Raw genomic sequence first — 19,536 nt, forward strand, 5'->3', positions numbered from 1 at the left:
ACAATCAATGGAATCCTAGCGAGTACCTAAAAATATAAAGGCATGCATCTCTATCGATTTGTAATACTTTTTCAGTGATGTCGGCATTTATGGGACTGGGGTACCCACTGAGATCACTGGTTTCACCAGCTCTCACTGGGAACTAAACCTAGGGTTAGGAGCTGAATCACAGCTGCCAAACTCAATATCAACAGAACAGCATGAGTTACAAAGATGTTTAAATGGCTACAGAAGGTGGGCAAACTACAGACAACAAATATGGGAACTGTGTTAAATATGTGAAGCTGGGCTAGCTCCTAATTCTTCTTGGAACTGCAGGTATTGTACTAGTATAAATTGGACTGGTGATAGTGCAGACTCCACCAAGCTTTTGAAGGCAGGCGGCCTTTCAGCTCCACATCACAGGTGTTACAGTTCTTTGTTCTTCAGCCTCCTGGGCTGCAGGGTTTTTTGTGTCTCCAGGGAGACCATGTTCCTTGGGAGGTCGCTAGTAAGCTGGACCTTGTGCATCTAGTCCTCCTGCAAGTATCCTCACCAACTCTTTTAAAGGCATATTGTTAAGGTTTTGCACTGGATCTCCAAACGTCCAGAGGTAAAATAAAAATGTTTTCTGTTTTTTTTGCAGTTTTCCAAGGCTCAGGCTAGTTTGTACTGGTAAAGGTGGTTTGTGGATTGCAGGTCACACAATTTAAGATCTGCTCCAGATTCTTGGAAGACCACCAACAACGCATGAGGGGACTGGTAGGCTTTTGCTAGGTCAAGGAGAAAACCACTCTGAAAAAAGAAAAGGACTAACCCCCTTACCACCCATTAAGTAGAACTTGTTTCGGGGACAGGGAACAGAGAAAGCATATGGGACATTTTGAATCTGGACAGAGCCAGTCTTCCCAAGGTAGATACAATATTGGGTAAAATACACAGAAGGATCCAAGCGGACCAGGTTTTTCATCCAACCATACATACAAGCCTTTCACATTTGTCCATCCACAATGAAAGCAAGGGTTCCTAGTTATGAGTACTGGTTAGATCTCTAACCGAGGAAGAGCAACAGGCATCCTACAAACAAATGAAGAGTAAGAGAGAATATGGATCAACCATAGTGATCAGGCACTAAGTAAGTTCACTGGAAGGAAAATACAGAGCTAACAATAAAAACCTAAAGGAGAGAGTGTACAGCCTTTTCAAGACGTGCAAAGTACTCTTATTACAACACACCCTACAAATGTATTGACTCAGGATATACTGAGAGGTGTGGGTATCATCCTGCACATGCTGTAACTGGAGTCGTACTAAGGATCTCTTACAATTTACATGAACTAATTCTGAAAGTGCTATTTCAATCATACTGGAGAAGGGACTCAGGAAAGCATGCTTAGACATTACTAGCTATGGTGCAGTAGCATGGACTCCAACACGGAGTGAGACCATAGCTTGATGTATTAGGGGGCCACAGAAGAGAGTAAGAGGCTGTCAACCAAAGAATGGGTGTAAATTCCCGCAGTCAGGGTACCAGGAACAGAAACAACTCCAGGAAATGTACCACAGCACTCAGAAAAGCAGCTGTCCTATTAATAAAACTCTGGGATGAATGGCCTTAACTCTCCCAACTTTGTGTGTAGAAGTTAAAGGGTTCCCTTTGGATTCTTTCTCTTTGGGGAGAAGGAGGAGGTCAGGCAGTTTTTACAGTTTCTTGATTATATGCAATTTGATACAATCTGGGACTGCAAGAAAGCACAATCAACAGCACTGGGGAATTGTGGCTTTCCCACAAACATACGTGGAACAATGGAGGTCATCCCACTCCAACTGCAGGGAGTTCCTGTGCTTCAAATGCACCCTTGAGGTTTCTGGCTGGCAACATAGGCAGGCCATTAAGTTTACCAAGAGTCAACACAGGAACTCAACGTACACCAATGAATAAATCGTTGAAACAGCAGGCCAAGTCAGTTTTTCTGGGCTTTAAAATCCTTGCTCTTCTAATCTTCCCTGACTGGAATGGTCTGGATTTTTCTTGTGATGTCAGAAGGCTACAAGACACCAGGCGCCAATCAGGATCAACTGTCTTGCCCCAGCAGGAGCTACTCTGGGACATACTTACTTGAATGCAATTATACCAGTATGAGAAGGTGTAGGAAGACTGAGTATTCAAAGTCAGGTTTATATCTTCCTGGTCGAAAAGGTATCTACATACAAAACTTGCAGGCCCCCTCGCTAATGGAAACACCCTTGCACCTCTGTTGGTTAACAGTAATGGATCGTACAAATCAAGCCACTGTACATGGTGCACCTTGTTCATCACAGTACCGGACCAGTCTTTCCTACCAAGAGATTTAGGGCCTGATTTAAAGTTCAGTAAAAATAGAACATTTTCCATTTCCTGAAACAGAAACCCAGTGGCTGTTTGTGCTATATAAACCGCTCCTTATTATAACAAGGAACATCGATGGACTAGAAAACAATGGATAAAGGCTCAAAGAAATATAGATACATTCCTACCCTATACGAGGATGCTCCTGGACCTGAGCACTGAATTAACTGAAGAGCTCCTGCTCCAATCATACAACATCTTAATTCTCCTGGAAAACAGAAAGTTGGTGCTGCGACCACATGCAGTCTACTCACCATACGTCTCAGTGGTGATCCGGCGCTGTGCGTAGGTGGCCAGACCCTCACTCAGCCACATCTCCTCCCATGTAGCATTGGTGACAGCATTGCCAAACCAACTGTGAGCGATCTCATGAATGACGTCGATGATGAGGAACTCGTCACTCTCCAGGATAGAGGAAATGATGAATGTCAGGCAGGGGTTCTCCATGGCAACAATGGGGAAAGATGGGGGCAGAAAGACTATGTCATACCTAGGGGGAGCAGCAGAGAGACAGCAAATGAGTAAATGTATTTTTTCACAAATGTAAGCTGTACAACATTTGCTGTGCTTCGGGGAAGATAATTAAGTTATTTATCAGCTACAATTTTCTAGCAAACATTAATGTAGGTGAGAAGCTCATAGAAGAAATCTTTGCTAAAAATGTGTTGGTGTCCCAAAAGATAACCCTAGGTATTTAGGGGCCAAACATGTATGAGATTAAAGATATAAAATGGTTTTTGGAATACCACAGGCTTCTGTAAAAAGATAAGGGGATTTCAAACTCGACTGACTGTCAAGGATTCTTAGGAAAATGGAGAGGGTCTTGTTTTTAAGCATCCTGGCTACAGAGGAAGGCTAAAACAGATGATTTTCGCATTCTGGAGTTCGACATTGCCCAGAGAGGAGCCAATCACAGAGTACATATTGAAATGAATGAAAGTGAGCACATTTTTAATTTAGAGGAGGAAGGAGAACTGTGACTGAGAGTTAGCGAGGAAGCCTCTCATGTTACAGTCAAGGACAATCCTCAGAATTCTCAACACCGTGGTAAACTTAAAGGGGTGATTAGCCGGGTCCGGTGGCTTAGTGGACTAATGCATCCACTGTAAGAGCCTGTGTTCGACCTCATGGTCACAGTTTCAAATCCCGGCAAGTCCACTCAGCCTTTCATCCAAAATTCTGAGGTAGATAAAATGAGTACCATTGAGTTGGGTAACATTAAGCATCTGTTATTCAGTGCCTAGATACCTACGGGTTATGGGCGCAGGTTATGTGCACTTTACAAATACACGTTATGTTATTATGAAACGCTGGCAGCCAAGATTAACAATGCTAAAGAATCATAATGGTTCGGATGCACGACCAAAACAGAAATTGTGATGCTGTTCAGCTTACAAACGGTCAGTCTGCCCCAGAACAGAATTTGGATACCAAGCTGAACATTCTCTTTAGATCAACAGAAACCAACAAAGATAAAATAACTAAAGCCACGAGACCTTGAACATGCTCTCAAAAATGTGCATAACAAAGTACAGAAGAAGGGTGTCCACAACATTTTCCTTACCCAAAGAAGTAAATAAATAATTATGTTTAAGGTTGAAATCTATGCACCATATCATTCCACTTAATAAGAGACAATGTGCCTTAGCAAGTTGGCAATATAGAGCAGATTATGACAAAGTAAAACATCTACACTATCCAGACCATGAGGCAGATTTAAAGTAAGTGATGGGTCAATGGCCCTCTACTTGGTTTGGAAAAACTGACGGCCCGTATTATTTTCTTTCACGGAAGTTGAAAATCTGGAAGTAAACTGGAGCAATTCCAGGTTTTCACTATCTGTTTGTCCGTTAGGAAATTCTCCCTTGATCCAAAAATCACCCCTCAAACTGAATTAGGAGGCCTCTGCCTACTCACTCCTGGTTATGCAGTGGCATAGAGGTGGCAGCACAACTGCGGTACAGACATTTTTACTTGTGCCCTTGTGGCAAGACTGCTCAGTAAACCCTCCTCAGAAAGTCTCTGTCCAGCACCCCATAAAAGGAGTCCTCTGCCTATCATAATATGCAAACAGGTGCAGGAAATATGAAAATAGTATGTGTTCGTGTTCCAGTGCACCTTTGTGCACAGTTTGAATGGCATTGCAAGGTAGTGGTCTTAGTGAAAGCTGTTGCCTGTTTAAGGTGGATATAACAGCATGCAAATATCTGTGTTGGGAATCCCAGCCACATCCCTTGTCCTTTTTTAATGCAGGTATCAACTGCCTCATTAAAAGGGCGGCTTCTCTTCGTCCTGCGTTGCTGGCTGTCACCTAGCATTGCTCTTGGGCTCCGTCTCGGACTTTTCTACATTCATAATTTGAATTGTCCAAATGAGTCTGACCCTGAATCTCTACTTCAGCAGCCGCCAAAACCTGGACCCAAGAAGGGTAATACACTACTTCCCTGTATGAATCAGACCCTTTAGTTATCTCAGATTTTCTACTCTGACCACAAAGGAGGATAGCTGCTGGACCACGTGAGCCAATAAGTTGTATATCGTCAGATATACAAGAGGAACTCTCTCGGGAATGGAATTCCTCTCTCCTAATGTCTACGACATATGGTTGGCATCAAGGACAACAAGTTTGAATGTTTACTCTGTCTACAGAATAGGTAGGCTCAACCCCTAGCAGCTCAAGCCGTTTAGATGCTAGTTTACAGTCCCACATTATATTTGTGAGAAAGATGCAACAAGGTATGTATTCATATGTCAAAGATGAACATAATGGCATATTTAGTTCATTAATGCAAAGCCTTCACTGTTAGGGTGAGTGCTCCAAGGATATACAGAGAGCTCTAAGCTCAGCTTGCATTAATAAAAATGGCTTCAATATAAAAAAAGGTTTGCTGAAGTTTCCAAAATGTATCAATGTGTGGGTATTTAGAATGCTTCCAATATGCTCATTTATGTCATACAAACATATACAGAAGAATGGAATCAAGAATGAATGTATTTCAAAGCAAATATTGCAAAAAATATTTCCAACATGAAAAATTATATAACAGAAACAGGCAGTTTTCCTAAACTACAGTACAGTGCACTTTTAAGGCCTCTTATTAACTTGGTCCCAAAGCATCATTTATTAGAGGTGTTTGATGCATGCCACCATTTAAAAACACAACAATGGAGAATCAGTGTCATACCAATATGGGCCATGTCCAAAGTCAAAAAAGCATTTGCACTGCAATAGGCCTCGCATTTGCTTGAGTTAGAGCTATTGGCATTGTAAATTCATAATTGCACTTTCCTAGCCACATAAATTGGTCAATCCTGCCTCATAATTTCTTCTTTGCCTGCAGATAGCTAAAGCGCTTTCAATTACCTTCTTCCTCTATCTGCAGCAAAAAATGAAAATGTTGCCATTTAGCATCTCAATTTAAAACTGCCATGCTGATTCCAATAGAATAACCACTTTCACCACCCATCCATCAGAGCTGCTGGCTGGCAAACACAATTCCCCCAAAAAAGACACAAGACAGTAACAGAGGAGAAATAAACTAGAAGGGTCACCCAAATATATCAAGAGTGTTCAAACAGTCAGTGTAATAAGGATGTTAAGTTGGCCCGAATTCTGGTCATAACTGTAATAAGGAGATAATATTAAAACATATACAATTATCATATAAACCTTTATCAGAAATAAACTTTTGACATTAGACTGTAATGCCACTAGAGGCCGCTATAACAAAAATATCATTTGTAAGAAACATGGTCAGGTAAACCATATTGTTAGCCCGTAAAGGGGATAACCCCAAAAGAAAAAGAAAAGAAAAAAAAAGACGGGAGAAAGTAATGCATTGTAACCATATACATTAGCCCCTAGAGGGCAGTTTTAGGCCTAGAAGGCCTACTGCAATGATATTACAAACAAGGCCTTTAAAGCAAAACTTCTCCCAGCTGTAAAACATAAGTTGTAGCCATGAGAAAGCTTAATAGATATTGAATGGTGGGAGGAGTAACTATTTTGGAGTCCCCACAACATAGTGTGGGGATCCAGAAAAGATCCAGACAGAAAGGCTGTTCTGAAGGTTGTCCCATTGGCCTAGGATCACCACAGGCTGAGTTAAGAGCAAAAATGTTTTGTAAAAGTAATGCCCTGCAGAGCATTATGGGGCAAGTTTTCATGCCGTGAATATTATAGTATGTTGACTGCAATGCTCAAAACAGCCCTTAGAGGATACCATAATAAAAAAAGTATTTGGAAAAATAGGGTCATGTTACCATACAGTCAGCCCTTAGAGAGCATAACCTCAAAGAATGGGAGAAAGTTATTAATTGTGCATTACATATTTTTAAGGCTAAAATTACTATTGCAATTATATTACAAACTAGGCCCATAAAACAATTTCTCTCAGCTGTAAAACAAAAGTTCTAGCCATAAGAAAACTTAAGATAATGAATGGTGGTGGGGTTATTATTTTGGAGTCCCCACTAACAGTGTGGGGACCCAGAGATGATGTACACAGAAAGAGCACATTGTGTTCGATGTTTTGAAGGTGGTCTCATTGTCCCAAGACCACCACCACAGGCTGAGTTATGAGCAAAAATGTTTTGTAAAAGTAATGGCCTGCAAAGCATTATGGGACAAGTTTCTGTGCCACAGATATTTTAATATGTTGATATGACTGTAATGCTTTGAACAGCCCCTGGAGAACATCACAATGAAAATAGCATTTGATAGAGACATGGTGATGTAAATATAATTAGCCCCCAGAGGGCACTACTGCACAAAAAATGGCAATAAATAGTACATTGAAACCAAATATTTAGCCCTTAGAGAACATAGTGCATTACATATATTCAGGAGAAACAAGCCAGTAACAAACAAAGCCCTTAAAACACAAGCAACTTCCAGCTGTAAAACAAAAGTTCTAAACATGAGAGCTTAAACAGACATTGAATGGTGGTGGTGGGGAAGCTATTATTTTGGGGTCCCCACTAACCTAGTGTGGGGAACCATAGATGATGTAAACAGAAACAGCATTTTGTCGTGAACGTTTTGGTGGTGGTCCCATTGTCCTAGGACCACCAGAGTCTGCGTTATGAGCAAAAATGTTTTATAAAAGTAATGCCCTGTGAAGCATTATGGGTTTAGATTGCCAAAGTACAGTGCATATTGCTTTCACTTTGAGGATTTCTGTTTTAAGTAGAGCATTCACCAATTTCAAGTGTTTTAAGAGGAGACCCACAAGAAAGGACTCTGATTAAGGAGCTGTGAACAATGCGACCAGCGCTCCAACACCTGTTCGCGCTGTGAGCGCCATGCAGCAAGAAGGGGAAAGACAAAAGTAATAGTTCGCCCACGCTGAATTATATTGGAAATCATGCAATAAACCATGTAATAAGGGCAGTCTGCAAGGCGTGACAAAAACAGCCTCAAGGTGGAAAAAACAAAGCATTTACCAGTGATCTTTGAAAGGCAAGCCCACAAACGAGTGAAAGTGATGGGCATGACATGGGCGTGGTTAAAAGCCCACAATACTTGCAGCAGGTCAATGCGCTTGCGTGCTCGACCTAAAAAGTGTGCCTGCAATCCTATGACATGGCACTGGTGGAGATTTACAACTTCCAGGAAACCACAAGAGAAGTAGGTCTGGAAACCTGTGAGAGCTGAAGGTTTCCAGAGGTAGCCTTAACAAGTTTTCGTGAATTACATTTTTGCATAAGTAAATATATGCAGATACAAGTCCACGCAAAAATCTACTGAGCAGGTTAATTGGTTAAATCTTTTATTCTTTTTCCCTAAAATTTGGTAAAATCGGCTTACACCTGTTAAGCATATTTAATTTACCTGTAATTCACTTGTAAAGTGGTATACCATATACCGAGGGCATGTAAATTAAATGCTACTAGTGAGCCTGCAGCGCTGATTGCGCCACCGACAGAAGTAGCCTTTCAAACTTGTCTCGGGCCCCTCAATGCAGTACCTGCTTGTGCAGTTTACTGCCACATTGACTTGGCTAGTTAAACTACTTGCTAAGACCTAATCTCCTCTTTTTCTACACCCACATCACCCCTATGGTAGGCCCTAGGTAGGCCTATTGGCAAGGTGCTGTGTATGTAAAAGGTATGACATACATTTTTATGATTTACATGTCCTAATACTGAAAAACAGCCTATTTTGTTTTTCACTTCTGTGCGTGCTGCTCCTCTCACAGGTTTGCATTGGGAATTTCCTTGTACATGTCCAAGTGGTAATTTCTGATCTGTAAGTAGCGTGGGAATGTTTGGAATGGTGGTGGGAATCCTCCTTACTGGTGAAGTTGGATTTTGCATTACTATTTTTGAAAGTGGGCATTTTTCTGTGCTTATAACTCTAGTACTTTGCAGCCTGACTCCAATCCACGTGTGGGGCAGAGTGACACTCCACTTGATACATACTTTCCAGACGGCCATCACACAGGAACGGCTGGGTGTGACAGAGGAGGCATCTGCATACTGATAGTCATCCTGGGTTGGGAGAGGGAGGTTCTTTCATGCCTTACATGTGAATTGGCTGTGTACTGCCACACACAATGGTCTGATTACCCCCTACTGATGTCTGGAGACAAGGCTGGGTTGAAAGGGTGTTGTGCTCCACTTGAAAGGATTCCTTTGAAGTTACCCCCTGAACAAAGGTATTTTTGGAGTTTAAGTACAGGGACTCTGATCCCATGATTTTTAGAGCACTTTTGGACCCGGAACCGAATGTCTGCCAGAGGGACTGCCACACTGAGGGACTCATCTGGACTGTTCGTCTGTTGTTGCCCTGCTGCCTGAAGTACTGACTGACTGTAAAAGGACTCACTGGAGTGCTTTCTGCTTGTTGCCCTGCTGCTAGCTACTCCCCGATTCTGGACTGGTTGGACATAGCTGTGGGACTGCCAAGAGGGATCGCCCTTGGAGTTGTTGTGCTGCTCTGCCTGCCCACTGCTGTTTGTTGGGACCCCTCACACCCTAAGAGTTCTCACAAGAGTTCAGCGCGGTACAGGTGCTGGTTTTTGCACCTGGCTACTGTAACTGGAAGTGTCCGGTGTGCACTTCACCTTTTGCATCTGCTTTGGGACACTGGTGCGTGAGCCTCACTGCTCTTGGCGTATGTATGGAGCACTATCATTAGTCACTTGGTTGTTTCTGAAACCGGCGTGTGCTGAGCACTTTATGGACTCCCATGATATGTGGTGTATGTTTTGCCTGAAACACAAGAGTGCGGCATTATGGAGGACGGTGTAACCCGATTGCCAGCTGGGTCCCAAACTCCGCTGTGTGACAAGTAGATGGTTGCAAGCCCAGTCCCTTGCTGGGCAGCCCATGTGTGGTCTCTGCAGGGACAGGTCGTCAGGACAATGCCTGTTCCGACCTGCTGCCTGGCCGGAAGGAGTTTGGCAATTGTGTTCCCAACTTTCAGCGGTGTGGGGCTTCCCCTGTGTGGGAAGGGAGACAAAGAGCCTTCCTGCCGGTACATGCCCGGAACCAGCTGCAACTTCGCTGCTCAGGGGCAGCCCATGGGGACTTGTACCGCTGCCCCATCCTATCTTAGCATGCAGCCCAGTGTTGGTCTTGGCTCGCTTTCCTGTCTCAGGCCCGCAGGGACGCAGCCTGGCAATCAGTAGGGGAGCTGCTCTGTCTCATTGGCAGCTGCTCCTGGATTACCCTACACGCCAGAGAGACCAAGCGAGACGTCCCCACCCCAACCTGCAGATTGTCCCTGGGGACAGTGGTTGAGGGACGCTAGGCCTCCTGTGATTACTGCGAATTAAACCTCAGAGGGCCTCGCGGTATGAGAGACTATTGATCACTACAATGCCCCTGATAGGAGCGCCGGTGTCCAGACACCCCATAATTTTATTAGTAACTGTTTTTTTGTTTTTTTTAACAAAGTAAGAGGTATTGAACTCCTAAACCTGGGGTGTATGGACTTTTCTGGTTTCTCACAGACCAAGGTATGTTATGACCTATGTACTTCACTGATCCGGAGGTGCTACTTTTGATACATTTCACGCCCCAGGGGGTTCTAACCTAAGGATGTAACTTTAGTTTTGCAGAATACTAAGGCCCATCACTGCAACTGCCCTTTAAATAAGACCGCTCTGAATCGTGACCTTCTGATACTTTGTAACTAAGGATTCATGTACTCATATGGCATTGCCTGTGCTGAAATGCGTCTTCTGTTACTATATCGGACTGCATTTCATGATATAATGTGTCATTCTGGCACACATTTAGAAGGATATTAGGAACTGTTCAGTAACCCATAAACTGAATTATATTTATGACCTACGAGGCTTTGTGACCCAATTATATATTTACAACATATGGCATATATTTTTACATAATCCTGTGTGGAGTCTCTTTTGTGGTGTATTTATAGTGTGTTGTGCAAATGCTTTACACATGAGCTCTGGAGATGAGCCTGACTGCTCTGTGCCAAGCTACTGGGGGTGAGTGCAGGTTATCTTCGGTGTGTAATTGACTTGCCCAGACTAGAGTGGTGGATTCTGCCTGGCTGAGGTGCATACCCTAGCCAACCAGAAACCCCTTTTCTAACAGTAACAAATATTTGTATAATGCTCCTTTGAGAAGACACTATTTAGATATGCTATGTCACCCTGGATTAAAGCATTACATCTCTTAAAAGGTATTGCAAGTGCATCTCAGTACTAACATACAAATACCCACCCACAACTTCTGTTCATTTCTGCCAATGCGCATCAATATGGCCTTGCACCTTCAGCCATTTCAAAACTGGGCACTACACAGAGCTCTGTCATTCCATCATTATGCCAGACTTTGTTCTTCTACACTTTCCATCTGACCTCAACAGCACTCCTACACTGCATCTCGGAACTATTGCCGCCATTGTGTTCAGTGATCTCCAGCACTCCTGCTGTTCTAGTACTCTCACACTCAACTTCTCCTTCTCACCATCATTATGAGGTAATGGTACTCCTGGAACAAAAAGGTTAATCCCCTGTTTCGTGGCTACTGGCCTGTCAGTCTCATTTCTAGAATTGTTGGAACTATTCATCAAGAACTGTATTAGCTTCAAATGGGGCTGCTTTTACAAGTGCAATTTAAATATCTATTCTTTAAAAACATGTTCTACATTGTACACTATCTAAAAGGGACCTCTCTATTGCTGGACTTCCTCCTATGAACACAGACATAGTTGTGTTTCAGCTGCAAACATACCCATGTTGATGCAGTCGATTGGGCACTGCTTAATCGAGCTTTTGTCTTTTACCCAACTATACAGCACTAATAATGTCACAGAAATCATGCATGAATGACAATCGTCACGCTTATCCACCTACATTTGTCATCACTGAAACGTTGGACCATACTGTCTAAATGAAACAACCGGTGAACATGTGCACTGAATTTTTTTTTTTTTTTTTTATCAATCCTGGTGCACGACAAAAAAGTGGCCTTTCTTTGTTCCAATTTTCACCAAAATATTGGGCAAAGAATGCTTAAAACTAAACACTTTATTAAATAAAAAGTTGCCAAAAATCTGACACTCATCATAGGATTTGAAAGAAGATGCGCCTATCCAGAATTGTGATAACTGCTTGAACATAGCAGATACCTTTTAAACTGCCTGAAGAAATCTGAATATTTGCTATAAGGCAAGATAGGAAAAAAGTCAATGAAAATGCCTGCACACCTCAATATGGAATTTAACTTGGATGTACTAGAATTGAAGAAATGAATGTAACCAAACGATTGCCTTAAACTGGTCTCGTTTGAAGCAATCAAAAATACAGATCTGTTAAAAATTCTTCTTTCTGCACGGGTTATAGAAACCACACTCTAAGCCTTGTCTTTTCAGGGTTGAGCCTGCGCATGCGCTTGCTTGCGAGACGCTGTTGTATTCAGTAAAAGGCTTCCACCCTGCCCATGCTAACCATTTGTTGGTTGCAGTTTCATTCTTCTTTTTCTTCTTTCTAATTGGCCAGTGGCAGCCTAACGTCACTTTCGTATATGTCTGTGGAGCAGGGACCAAGCACAGATTAATCAAACTTAATCAGTAACCGTCCACTGCTACCAACATGATTAAGGTACTATTTCTTCTCCGTGCGCTCCTGGCCAATGCCTTGTTCCCATCGATGGTGTACGCATGATGCTAGCTTCAATTTGTTAGTTAAATTAAAGAAACCATTATGAACACTGTGTGAAACACTGGGAAAAAAGACCAAAGTAGTGAAATACAGTGGCGATATTTTAAATCACCACTTGAGGGAAAGCGTTCCTACGAACTGCAGTCCAGATCATAGTCAGCTAATTTTAGCCAAGCCCCTGGCAACTTTGTCTAATAAATGATTAAATAGGTGCATTGTATGGAATAAGATTGTGTGAGATTTTAAGGCACAACATAGAAAAACAGACATTACAGTCATGTAACTATTTAGTTACCCTCCCTCTCCAGCAAGAGACTGAACTGTTACATCACGAGCAAGACACAACTCACCACCCTGAAGCACTTTTTTTTTTGCTACTCCCTCCCCGACATAAATGCAGTCAATATTAAGTTATTCTTTCCACTAACTTGACTTTATTTACAGGATGTTAGAAGTAAATCGACTCGATGTAGCTTTTGGAGCTTGCGTATTATTTTGATTTTTTTTTTTTTTTTTTTTTTTAAACTCTTTCTCTTGGTCTGCTTCTTGTTAATATTTGTTCCATTTACTCATTTATTTTTGCAAGTACAATATGTGCCCTTGTTGTGTTTATATATTATTTTCAATAAGAAATTCGGCCCCTTACTACGTAATCTTGAAACCGTATCTTCATTCAGCTTCAGAAATCTTTGTTTCCTTTAATCTCCTGTTTTGACTCAAGGTGTGCAGGTTGCCGGTTTCTTTCACAACGTAGCCCTCACGCGGTGCTCTCTGTGACATGCTGTTTCACGGTGCCATCCTTTCCCATTGGTGCTTCCTCTACTTGCTTGTTGAGCCTGGATCCAGGTGCGGTCACAGACGGAGCATGTGCATATACAATAGGGTTTGCTTTTCCAATTCTTTGTGGCAGCTGCTATTGGGTTTGTCAACGGGGGATGCTTTTAATATGCACCTGTACAAGCAAAGCCAGTAGTGACTATCAGATACAGTTGTATAATTTCAAGGTGGCCACCACCTTGTGGCTCTTCCAAAAATGTGATGAGACATGTTGAGAGGACGAAAGGGCAAAAAACCATAAGCATGGCCATAGAGTGCTGAAGCAAAGAAAAATGTAGTTCCCCGAATGTAAAAAGGGGAAATATACAACTTCACTTAATCAAAAGGATGGTAAAGAAGTTCTGCTCCAGGGGGATGACAAAGAGAAGAAGAGGAAAGAAAGTAATTGAATAAGAAACAAGAAAAAGAGATTACAAAAAAGCCAACCAGTGATATGGATTGAGCTGACCCAAAGCTCACTCTACATTCCATACCAAACAAAAAAGTCCCATTGGTCGAATTTATCCAAGGATCTACTAACCCAAAACTAATTAATCTTGTACGGGTAAAGTAGTGTACCATTAAATGATTCATATGGCGCAGTAAACTCTGCAAATGCAGTGTATTATTCAATCAATAACAAACAGCATAATAGTCAAATTTTAGTACAGACGGTGCAGGGTGCTAAAAGTGCTGAGCGTGTGATACATATTACATTTGTACATACTACAAGAACACAGGGTATCCACATAAAGTTGTCCACAACTTTAACATTAATACATCAACATCTTGAATTGTGTGAGAATGATAAGCCGGCGTGACTGTCAAGGTTTCAACCCATATGGAAGTAAGCTCTGGGTCTCATCAGGACAGTGCCATCTTCGCTTCCTGCAGATTCCATTGTGGAACAATCCCCAACACCGAGTTTTTCAGTGCCAGGCGACCCGGACTGAGTGATGGAGCCTGGTTTTGTGTAATAGAGATCTACACGGGGAATGCTGTATGGTAAGACATACAGTGGCTGCGAAGAAGCTTTATTTCAATTAAGGACACTAGGCCAATAGCACTGTCCTTGAGACCCGCAGCTTAATTCCACATGGGTCAAAACATTGGCATTTCCATAAGACCCATAAAGAAATTTGCATTCCACTTCAAGGCAAGTATAATATTGATATTTGTATCTCCACATTTGTGGACCTAGGCTCACCCTGCGATGAACAGATTTAGGCCACTATAGTGATTGTGAAATGAGTGTCATGCGATATAAGGCATGTTATATAGTGGTGGTATCCAATATAGTGCATTGTTTCCATTTGTATGGCCTCACAGAGTTTCCAGCAGTACCTTACCACAAGGGCTGGGCGTTAGCACTTACCAGCGTCACAATAGTCAAGTATGTTTTTGAATGGCCTGTGTAACGATGGGTATATTGGTGGCGCGCTCAGTCATAGTTCCCTATAGATTATTCGAGGATGCTAACAGGCATTATTGTGTTCCAGTTTGCATTGAGTCTTCTTTGTGGTTTGTATTTTATGTCTCTATGTTCAGCTATGCTTTTCGTGAACATTCTGTACCCAACTGTAGGTTCTTTAGTGTGTGGCATCATGGAGGGAGCGGCTAGTGCTTTTTATGTCTGGGTGTGCCAGCACGTGGGAGGAGTGTGTTGTACTGTTGAGGAGCATCACTTCAGCAACCGGATGGCTTAATTGTTGTGATGTGTGGGTGAGAATATGAGAAGATCTATACACTGTTCTCGTGCCTTTGTGAATGAAAATTATTGGGGAGCTGGGTTGCACCATTTCACTTTGTATCACAAAGTATCACTTTGCCATATGTCTTTGGTGCATTTTTAACATGTACAGTACCGCACCCCCCCCCCCCCCCCCCAATGTTTTCAATATTCACAGAGTGGCATTTACCAGTGCATGCCTTCAGGATTTGTATGGGGCACATGGAGGTGGGTGCTGCTGAACCATGTACATTTCATTCCAAGATTTCTTGGACAACTGCAAGATGGATTGGTAAACGAAGGGGCACTCGCATCATTTCGTACATGTGCCCATGTGTGGTGATTTATGCATGCACATATGTATCATGCATGCACACATCTATGAAATGACACAGCAAGTCATAGCACCTTTTTTGGCACTTTCTGCACTGTATAGCCAAACACCTTTGGCTAAGCCAATAGGTCCAAGGGACGAGACCAAAAAAAAGAGAAAATTCAAGAAAAATATTGACTGGACAGGAGTAAAGAAACTGGGGAAGAGATAACAAGATTAACCTGACAAAGTATATTCTTTTTAATGACTGAAGTAGGATTAGATGGTTGTTTCTTTGCTGGGATTTAGATAAATATTTTTAGGACTCACTCGCTTTGGCTAGGACAACGGTGTGGATTTATTACAATTATTTTCTCTACATGCAGGAGCATGAGTAATGGTCTCCAAGAGAAACAGAAAACATCCATGTTAGGTCTGAGCATGTTTACAGGGTGTGCTGCACTGCAGTAAGCCAACTGTTAGACCTGTCGACCAAAGGGTGGTATTCCTTCAAACTTTTTACAAAGTGAACACCTAGTGCTCGTGAGAGACAAGATCACTGATGCAAAGTCCAACACAAAGGAAACAAAAATCAGTGAAAAAAAGGGAAGATACATCTAATGAATGTTGTTCATGAGTGAAATCAGTCCATTATTAAAGCATCCTAACACAATCAAAATCAATTTCTCAGCCTGTACGTCAAACATCTTCCTTTTTTCACAGTAGTTTTTCTGTCCTTTGTGTTTCACTTTGTGTCATTGATCTTGTTTCTCACGAGCACCAAGGTGTTTAATATGAAACCTTTTAAGCACTTTCCTGAAGCATATTTAATGCTGTCCTTTGTACATTCAGTTTGAAATAAAACATTAAATTCTGAAAGAGTGGCCTATATCTCTTGGTGCCACTGTGACCATTAGCATGGTACATATGTAATTTAGTAAATTTCCCTCCAAGGGATATTGTTGTTTGATACTACTGGGCTTGCAGCACTGATTGTGCCCCACACTAGCCGTTTAAACATGTGTCAAGCCTGCCACTGCAGCCTGTGTACACAGTTTGAAACTTCCATTTAACTGCATAAACTCATTGCTATGCTGAAACCTTCCTTTTTAATACATACAAGTCACCCCAAGTTTTATGGAATTCTTTAATCCTTTATTTCTCTAATTCTACTGATTGGATTTTTGTTGTTTTATTTATTAAAAAATACTCCACTTTCCTAATGTGGTGTGGGATACTTCTTGTGTTATGATTCCAAGTTATTTTTGGTTGATATGTTGTACAAATACTTTACACATTGCCCCCTGAGTTAACCCTGACTGCTCTGTGCCAAGCTACCAGAGGATTGAGCACAGGCTCATTTAGGGTTGTGTGTGACTTCTTAAAAAACAAAAAACAAAAAAGGACTATGGTTGCTGCTCAAGTAGGGTTTCACACCCCCACCAGTAACCCAATTTCTTAACTAAGCACTTTTTTTGGGGTGCAAAAGTTCTAGCTTTATGATCTTGATGTCTGTAGTGACCTTGTGTTGTACTGTAAGGTGGCTCTAAAAGGACTGTAAGGTAGGTGTACAAAGGTCTGAGACCACAGCAGAGAAGATCTTATTTCTTTACTTCATTACATCGAAACAATCTTCCTACACCAATTCAATATTATAATCTGGATGTACTGAAATATTTTCCATAAACTTATTTGATGTGGTGGCGGTAGGACCCTGTATGAGCAGTTGTGTGTGTAGATGTCAGCACACCTCTCCACATGCACCTTTATGGGTTTTAAATGGCAGTAACAGTAGGTCAACTTGTTTATCAAAGTAAAGATAACTGCTCTAAAAACGTAGTGATGTGTCTGTGTACAGACCTCCAGTCCTCCACAAATCCAGGAGCATTGCAACACTTGCTTTTCTTGATCACTCCATCCCCCATATTCATTTTCCATCTCACCTTCCCCAGATGTAGGGACCGTACAGCTCCTCTGCAGCACTCAGCCAGCGCTCCACCAAACCAGCTAGCTTGCTGGTGGCTGTCTGCAGCAGGCAGGGCTCTGCCCACACTCTGCTCCTGCACCAAAACAAGATTACTTTTTTCAGTAACAAATACATAACTTTTTCTTTGGGTATCCCACCTTATCGCCATAGAAACTAGGATAAATTGCTTTCAAACATTCCCAGCTGCCAACCTCCATGCATGCAACATTCAGGGAAAAAAAAAAAAGACTCACTAAAATTTTTTTGCATATAGTGGAAATGTGTTAAACTTGTATTAGCTAAAGAAAGGAGTTTTTGGAACCATAAATGGTGCCTAGAAAATTAGCAAACTAAGTGTATATATATTTTCAGAACAAAGTTCTTTTGTACTGGGAACGTCAAGAGTAACAACAGCTTGGAGCAGAGTTAGCTCGTGGAAGAAGTGAAACAGAATAGGCTTGAACCAGGCTGAGGTCTTGTATCACGCAGATCCAACGGCAGCGGCTCTGATCTGCTCTCACAAACCACTATCCTGAGCTCTGACACTGCATTTTTCCAATAGAATACTGCAAAGTCATCGCACTTGCTGTCTTTCTCGGCTACCCTTCACTCTTCCCCCATCTTCTATTTACTGGTTTAATTTAGATATCCCAAACTTCTAAAACTATGGCAATGGCAACAGCTCTCTCAACTCCTCCTCTGCCACACCAGTCAAACATCTTACCACAAACTGCAGGCCCCACACAAGGAAGACATTCTCCTGTAGTTACCTAGGCCCGATGTCAGCGGGTACGATATCCCCTGCGGCCAGAGCCACAAGATATGCTGGCACTGGGTAATCCATCTGAAACTGGTAGATGCCCTCGTCCTGTAGGTAGGTACTCCGGGTGGCACTCATCAGCACCTGGATTCCTTCAGGAGCCTTGAAAACAAACAAATACTAGGCCTTATAAAACATGGCAAGTCCGGCACCAACAGTTTGTATGTCAAAAGGAGGTCGAAGACTGCTAGTACTGGTCGAGTCATTATGTGATTATCTTGAGGAAAGGGCAGGGACCCAATTCTAATTTGCGATGAGTAAAACATGCTCTGGAGGAAAGAAGTACTTAAAAAAAAAAAGTTTGGGACCCATAATCTTACACATGCTCTATTAAACACACTCATTGTTATTCAGTGTACTGGAGGTAAATGTACAAGCGATTTGAGCTTACTTGTCAACATCGTCTCCGTGTTTGAAGCGCTTTAGGGTACTACATACCTGAGGCAAAATTTGCTATCTACCACAGGGGCTGAAGGGAATTGTTCTACCAGCACATGTGATATAAACTTTCCTCAGTACTTAACTGTTCCCGAGCACAGTAGCTAAGAGGAAGATAAATAAACTGCAGTTGCTAATCATTTCTATTTGCTACTTTAATGTTATTTCTTCCAGCAGTGTCTGTTTAACTAGGTAATAAAGAGGCTCTTGTTCAAGACCAAAAAATCTCATCAGCTGGGGATGTTGTTGAGTTTTCCAGTATGTAGGCCTTGCTCTTTAATGACCCACTCATGTCAACATCCTCAATATAGTACAATTTTGTTTTGGGCTAAAAGGCATAAAAATACAGACAAAGTGACTGGAATAGGTTCACTTGACAGGGTAGAAAGCAGTGTGCACAGAATTGGCATCTTAAAACTGTTTCTTACAACGCAAAACATAGGTCCTCAGTCCTTGATGCTACAAGATCACCCTGCAGCAAAGGACCATAAGTTTCTCACTGAAGGGCAACTATGTTAGATAAATACAGGGTATCTGCTCAAGCCTGTATTAGAAGTTCTACTAAACCCCCGCAGCATTACAGGTTTACTATTTCACTCATTCTTAGTCACAGCAAGAGAATTCAGTGTTCTTTGACCAGTCAGATTTTTAGCACTTACCTTAACAGTAGCAGAGTATGTGCTCTTAACCGCCGGTGTGTCAAAACATGGGAAGAAGGATCGATTACACACAGAGTGGCCTTGGGTAAACACGAACAGTTTAGAGTTGCCGTACGTGAGCTCTGGATCCAGCCACCAAATCTGAGAACAACAAACAGAAATATGAAGCAGGGTAAGTCTCACTCAAAAGAGGTTAATAATCACTGGTCAAGCCAAGCATTTGAGGGAAAGATAAAGAAATGACAGCTAAGCCAATTGCAGACTATGCCAAACACTAGTGAAAAT

At 42.0% G+C, this 19,536-nt stretch overlaps 1 protein-coding gene across 1 annotated transcript in view; it reads right to left on the reverse strand.

Moving 5' to 3' along the window:
• The window catches only part of RNPEPL1 (arginyl aminopeptidase like 1), a 92,240-nt gene that overhangs the window by 37,515 nt on the left and 35,189 nt on the right, over positions 1 to 19,536 (reverse strand). The window contains exons 2-5 of the mRNA XM_069212922.1: positions 19,252 to 19,392; positions 18,105 to 18,256; positions 17,312 to 17,428; positions 2,623 to 2,858 (exon numbers count right to left, since the gene is read on the reverse strand). Coding sequence (XP_069069023.1) covers positions 2,623 to 2,858; positions 17,312 to 17,428; positions 18,105 to 18,256; positions 19,252 to 19,392 — 646 coding nt within the window. The remainder of the gene's footprint in view (positions 1 to 2,622; positions 2,859 to 17,311; positions 17,429 to 18,104; positions 18,257 to 19,251; positions 19,393 to 19,536) is intronic.

This window comes from Pleurodeles waltl, chromosome 11 (genome assembly GCF_031143425.1).
Source record: "Pleurodeles waltl isolate 20211129_DDA chromosome 11, aPleWal1.hap1.20221129, whole genome shotgun sequence".
NCBI classification, from domain to species: domain Eukaryota; kingdom Metazoa; phylum Chordata; class Amphibia; order Caudata; family Salamandridae; genus Pleurodeles; species Pleurodeles waltl.